The 6962-nt window shown below is 27.1% G+C and overlaps 1 protein-coding gene across 1 annotated transcript; it reads left to right on the top strand.

Annotated features, from left to right (window-relative positions):
• The first annotated feature begins 1408 nt into the window (after positions 1-1408).
• On the top strand, positions 1409-6411 carry LOC139426353 (delta-like protein C). The gene is made up of 5 exons (XM_071184788.1): positions 1409-1528; positions 1775-1879; positions 3338-3583; positions 4818-4914; positions 6309-6411. Exons 1-5 carry the CDS (start codon positions 1504-1506, stop codon positions 6334-6336), a joined length of 501 nt encoding a protein of 166 aa, XP_071040889.1. The 5' UTR covers positions 1409-1503; the 3' UTR covers positions 6337-6411.
• Positions 6412-6962: the final 551 nt, after the last annotated feature.

Below are 6962 nucleotides of genomic sequence, written 5' to 3'. Positions count from 1 at the left end.
TTAGTAAATACTAAGTCATTAAAATAAATTTGAATTCAAATAAATGACATGTAATTCGTTAAACCTATTAGAAATGTGCTATAGTATAAAATCTTGAAGCGTAACAGCACGACTGAGACTCATTTTTCAATGAGTAACTAATAACATTAATAAAACAAAAATTTCGTGAAATAAATCAAAAATCGTCAAATAAATTCGTAATATATAAATTCGTGAATAAAAGCGCTTTCGACAAAATACTAAAATAGAGATATATCGACAAAGACTACTCACGTCTGCCTAGCTGAGATTGCCGCAACTGATGCTTTTTCAGTTTATTTCAGTTTCCGTTTTTAAAAGCGCTGCATGTTGAGTCACCTTAGCTAGATTTGGCATGTGACATTTTTAGCAGCAATCATTGGTCGATTTTCTAGCGTTGCCATTCGGGGAGTTGAAATGAGGCTTTTTTTGTCGCCGTGTAAGAGAAATATATATATAGATGTTACATTAGCACTACTGTTGTTTTATGTTAGCACTATTGTTATGCTTTTCTTTTCATATCAGATTTACAGAATACATACATTTACATAACATAGCAAGTTTTGAGAAAACGCTGACTTACTCCTCTGTGAAAGTCTTACATAAATTACGTTTAGGAACTGTGTTCCTTAAAACGTTATGTTGTAAAGAATTTACCAAAAATAATATCTTGGTAATTTTATCTATAGTCTCTCATTGTTCAATTCATCTTTACTTCTTAATTGAAATCATTAAGGTATTAAATGTTACTTTAAAATAATTTATTATAAGAATTTTTTTATGCATGATATCTTAACAACATGCCATAGAAAGCATTTATTCGATAAAATTTCCTTTTTAGTTTTGTATTTTTTATTAAACGTGTGGTAATAAAAACTAAAAACTTGAAAACCAGAATTGAACGTATACCGTTACCATACATACAGAAAAACTATCAAATAAATGGTTTAAATACCATATATTTTTGTTTCATTAATCAGAATAATATATATATATATATATATATTTTACCCGAAATGTTATAACCATATAATACAGTAATTTTACCAGGCATTTTTTCCCGTGTCGGTACACAGTGGCTCGGAAACCATTTAAATAAATTTAAAATTTTTAGAAATCTCTATAATAGATAAATCTCTGTGTCATGACAAGCTAATAAACAACAAATTTGAGCGATAGATTTTAAATATTTTATGAATTTTATATGGTTAAAATGAATAAATTTGAGCTATTGAAAAAAATGCTTTGAACGAGTTTCATTTTTCTAAACGAAAAGCACAATTAAAGAATAGTGCTGCCATCTGGTAATTATGATAAGGGATTAAATTTTACTTTGGAAACTTTGGTTTCATGTATTCAACACAGTGCATTTCGAAACAATTTTTTTAAAGAGTGCGGTTTTGATGGTCGTGCCACCATGCGTGAAAGTGTTTTAAAGTTAAACTTGAAGACATGAGCATTTTGGAACACCACTAGTCTCTCTTCATGGCGCACACCTTAATGAACCACTGTAATAGATCATAAAAAATATAATAATTACCTTGTAAAAGCGACGTATTATCGTAAACTTCTTTAAATACTGAATGTTATACGTTTATTAAATGGAAAAAGATAAACTAATACGTTTTAATATAATACGTTTTAATAAAACGTATATATACGTTTATATATACGTTTTAATAAAATATATTTCTCTTAATGAATTGTTTATTTAAAATCAGTTTGAAACCTGTTTATTTTTTCATTCATTTTATAGATTGTAATTGTGGCGTGAACTCTTTGGCTTGTATGTTCGATAGTAAGGGAAGAAAACTGTGTGGTTGCAAACCAGGATATTTTCAAAGAAATGGAACATGTTCTGGTAAGAGAAAAAAAAATTAATCATGCATCATAGCATTTATTTAGTTACTTTTTTTACGTTTCCTAAAAAAAAAATAAGATATTAAACTAAAATATGATATTTGTTTCACTAAATTTGTTTGTATGAAACGCATTAAAATTACGAAAGAGCCAAGTTTACTTTTTGTTAGATGTTTTCGGAAAATGATATTAAAAGTTCTTATCATTTACTATAGTTTTATTAACTCTCCTTGATATTTTTGTGTAATTCAGTAACTTTCCGACTAGTTAGAATATTTTAATCTCTGCTATAGCTTTGCGCCCTGATAACGATACAAACTTAAATCGCTTCCAAACCATTAAAATTTTATACGACTTTTTGGAGTTTTCAAATTTTAGAAGGAGTTCTATGTCTTATGGTAATCTAATTTACAAATATTTTAAAACAATAAAAATTCCTGAAAAAGCTATCCCCGTTTTATAGCACCGCTTTCTTCGACAAATTAATGCAAACAGACACAAAATTGCAAATGAAGACAACAATTTAAAAACTACGTTATTCAAGTTTCGAAAAAAGTAAAAAAAAAATTATTTTAATTCTGTCAGCTCTCAAACAGAAAATATTGGAGCATCACTTACGTCATAAAAGTTTCTTTAACCACAAAAAATTCCTACACGTCTGTCGAAAGTGATGTGCACAACGTCTTAGAACTCAAAAAATATAATTTTCTCCTAAGATCAAATTAAGAACCAGAGTTTTTGAAGTTTTTATTATGTTTCATTATTTAAAAAATAATAATTTACTGTATTTAGCCCTAAGTACGCTGAAATATGGGTGTAAATAAATATGAATGTTCGTAATAAAGAAAATAATCCTGTTATGGCAACAGAAAAAGGTCAGCTAAGAAAAATACGATAAAGCAACAATAACATATTCTGTAAGTATAAAGACACTTAAAGTTTTATATTTATGTGTATACTTTAAATATTTATTGGAAAGCTTTTGTGAGAATCTAAATCTTTGAAATGTTCTCAAATATGCTGTACTAAATGCTTGATTTTATAATTAAAAACAGAGAATAGGCTACCGGCTGAGAAAAATTCGCTTTAAAATTTAAAGAAATGCTGTACCTAAAAATATTTTTAAAATAGTTCTACGTTTTTTCAAATCATGAATTTTTAATTTCATTAATATCGTTTACACGATTAGTGCTTTTCGATCACTTGATGGAAAACGTGATTCTGATTACTGGTCCCTTCAAGTAATGCCTTATAACTTGCAACCGGTTCATTGAAAAAGCTTGTTATGAAAATACAAATTCGTAAAAACTTAAGATTCTATTTACTTTCAACTTTTTCTCAAATTTGTTTGCAATAGGTTATCACTTTTAAACAAACTTTAAACATTCATCTTTAGTAATTAAAATGTCAATCATAAATGATCGATAAAAATGTAATTTTTTTTCCTTCTTATTTTTAGAAATGTGCACAAATGATAACGACTGTCAAAATGAAGGGGTTTGTGAATTCCAGAACAATGGATACTTTTGTAAATGTAAATTTCCTTTCAAGGGTGATACATGTGAAATCAACGATGCATGCGAGCATTTAAGTGGCACTTGTCGTACTATTGGTGCGATTTGTCAGTACGTTGAATTTTTAAGAAAAGGCGTTTGTGTATGTCCACCAAACAGATATTTCGATGACAAATCAAATATGTGTGAAGGTATATATTCTATATTTATAATAGGAAGATTAAAAAAAATGCAATATCTTAAATCGTTTAGTTTTAGTGCAGAAAAGTTGCTATATACAATTTTACACCTTTAAATTAATATCTTCTACCCCCTTAATGAACTAAAAAATGTAGAAATGTGGCTAAATTTCTCAAATGGTCTATTCCATTGGTTCACTAAAAGAGCAATTCAAAACTTTCAATTTCGCTGCCTTAATAACTTACATAAACTTAAGTAAGATGACAGAAGGAATTCAATTACAAATCTTAAATTGGAATAATCTTGGAATTTAAAATCTTGTGTTGCCATTCTTGCCAAGTAATAGTAACATCTAAGTATTACTGGCAAGTCAGTTAACAAAGTTTGGGATTTTTTGGAGAAGGACAGGAGAAACTGTAATAACTAAAAAGTACAAAAAGAATAGGGGTGAAAATTACAAACTTGTTTAAGTATTGTGAGAAGTACATTGAATTATTTTTGTGGTAATGCGCTAAGTTTGATGTTGTTATTGTTTCTAGTGACACATGGACAAGCAAAGCTTGCTAGTCATTGGCGCTTTTTGAATTAAGTCAGGAAGGTTCGACTTTCATTTGACAAGGAAGTGAGTTGGAATCAAATGAGGAGTTAAGCAGTATTTGAGGTGTAGGATGCAATTAAAAAAGTCTTAATTTTGAAGTTATGGTAAAATATAACATACATTAAAATTGGTAAATCACAAGCACTACTTGAAAAATTTACTTATTACATGGATACACTAATACGATATGAGGTGCATTGTTTAAATCTAGAACTCTTATATGAGGGAAAATGTACATAAGTTTTTATATAATGACCATGAGATGTTTATTTACATGGAAAATTTAGAGAAGTCTTTATGATGTATTAATAACTAAAATTCATAGCTAAATACAAATCTTTTCTAGCAAAATAGTTTATTAGTGACTTGTTTATTAATTTCACTGATTAATTTTAAAGAGGTGTGAACTTCTAAAATTTCAAGTATTTAAAATTTAATTCCTTATATTATATATTTTAAACTATTTTTGTGGTTGGCTTTTGACGCTATATTTTTTAAAGAGACTCTTAAACTAGTTTTTTTTCTTATATTATTAAATAAATAAATTTTGAACCATTTTAAAATTTATACAATTATTTTCATCATACAGAACTTAGTTAATTTTATTTTAATACATATATTTGCATTTCGTTGATTGTATTTTATAGATAAATATGAATCTGATTCATCTTTGATCATAGTATTGTGTCTAACATCCGGATTCCTACTTATATCAACAGTCATATTAATCATTGTTTTCAACAAGTAAGTAATTTGAATTCTATTTAAAGAGCGAAACTAAAAGTTTGTTTTAAGAGTTATTTTAAGTATAAGCATTGATGTATGAGTAAAAATTAAAATATTGAATATTTCGGATATGTTTTTCCAGAGCTCAATAAGCAAGCTCTGCAAAATGTTTATTGAGTGTAACTAGAAAAACGAAGGTACTAAAATGAACAAGAACCATTTTATTTTATTAAGAAAAACTAATAATGTTTTGTTAGAATTCAACCAAGACATTCAATTTTCCAAAAATATTAAAAAGTATTAAGTATTGATAGATTAAAACATCTCTTTTCTATCCATATTTCAAACGAATTTACCGATCTGTAACTACTTATGAACAGTTAAAGCATAATATTTACTTATATTGATTGATTATTACTGGAATATCAGTAGTTGCATGAGTAATTTACTCTTTTTTAAAAAAAGTAATAATGAAGCAATGTCTTGTCAATTCCAAAAGTCAGGGGCCTTAATTCCAAGTAATGCTAATGTAAATTAATTACAAGTCTGTCTTGAAAGTAAATTTTGTGATTATAAAGCATGCCTTGGTCTTATTACACCTTAACAAGGTTTATATGGACCCGGAAAAAGCTAAAAAGTGGTAGTTGTATTAATATATTTTTTTATATTATTATGTTAGTAACAATGAGAATATTTTGTTTTCTCTAAGTAAAAATATACATCCGAAGGATATGAAATTTTGCTTCAGTTATGGAAGTTAATATTAAGAAATTTTCAGCTTCTTTATAACAAAATTGATATCAGGTATTAATTTTTCCAGGTGCGTAAGAACCTTGCTTAGCATGATTCATCAAATTCAAAATGTCAATTATATATATTTATCCTTTATGTTTTTTTTTTCTTGCTTTAAATGCGTATTATTACAAATATCTGAAAAAAACTAAATGTCTAAAAATCTTTGGTATATGAACTACTATGTTAAGTTCGTATTTTTTGTGAAGCATACAGAGTACCCTCTAATAACCACAAATAATATATTTTAAAAAAATTTTATTGTAAAAATTTTTTTTTAAAAAAATTAAAGAATAATACATTTAAGCTAAAAAATTGAAAACAACATTGAAATTCAATACTTCACATCTGAGAAATATCGAAATATGTAAATTTTGAGTAGGTTAAAGGCGATTATTCGAAAAACTTCCAAGTTTCATCAAGCAATCAAAGTGGTTTTGGTTTTCCAACTTCGATAGTGATTCATCTGATTTTGATTGTTTTTATTTTTCCTTCATTTAAATATTAATTTGTGACCTCTAGCGTTTACACTAAAAATCTATATGATTCATATGGCGCAATATACTGTATACATTAAAAAAATGACAATTTTTATTAATATAAGTATCTTTTCTTAACAGGTTCAAAAGCAGCAGAAAAAAGAAGTAAAGGAAAAGGATCTGTAATTTATTTCAATCAAAACATGCATAAAATTTCGAATAAAATAAGTTTTTATCTACAAAATCAAGAGATTTAGTTTTTCTTACATTCAGTTTAGATTTTCTATGCATAAGTGATAAATCACTTAGCAATATTAATAGAGTTTGCACGGACACTTCATAATTTGTGAACGACAATATTATTAAAAAGATCGACTGACATTCTGTAAATAGTTTGATGTTCTATCCACAACCCTTTAAATATTATTTTGTTTTTGGTCATTAAATGTCTTTCCTGCCATTTACGAAGTAATTTCGACCAAGAGACACCCGTAATTCTGAATAAATGTATAGGAAATGTGCGTGAAAGACTCACTAAATGCAAATGCACTAAATGCAAACCTATTTTAACTTAACTCCTTCGATACCAGTTCTTCCTTTTTTTTCAAAGCACAAAGTAAATTAGAGCTTAAGTAAGTGAAATGACAAAATTCCGTCAAAACAGAATCGAAAAATTAAGTTTCGACTAATTTAAATATAAAATTGTTAATTATTAGCTATTCATTATATATGTCCAGGTGTTACCGAAAAAGTTATGCGCAGGGTGTTTCGTAACTAATGCCCTCAATATATATT

Source organism: Parasteatoda tepidariorum, chromosome 9 (genome assembly GCF_043381705.1).
Source record: "Parasteatoda tepidariorum isolate YZ-2023 chromosome 9, CAS_Ptep_4.0, whole genome shotgun sequence".
Classification (NCBI taxonomy): domain Eukaryota; kingdom Metazoa; phylum Arthropoda; class Arachnida; order Araneae; family Theridiidae; genus Parasteatoda; species Parasteatoda tepidariorum.
Note: the sequence above shows the minus strand (reverse complement) of the source record. Positions and strands in the feature narration are given on the sequence as shown.

What these genes read in the sequence shown, in the direction of transcription:
- LOC139426353 (XM_071184788.1), top strand. Translation starts at nt 1,504, where the DNA reads ATGGCGCACACCTTAATGAACCACT. An exon ending in GCACACCTTAATGAACCACT is followed by an intron (nt 1,529 to 1,774) that starts GTAATAGATCAT and finishes TTCATTTTATAG; the next exon opens with ATTGTAATTGTGGCGTGAAC. An exon ending in CAAATCAAATATGTGTGAAG is followed by an intron (nt 3,584 to 4,817) that starts GTATATATTCTA and finishes TGTATTTTATAG; the next exon opens with ATAAATATGAATCTGATTCA.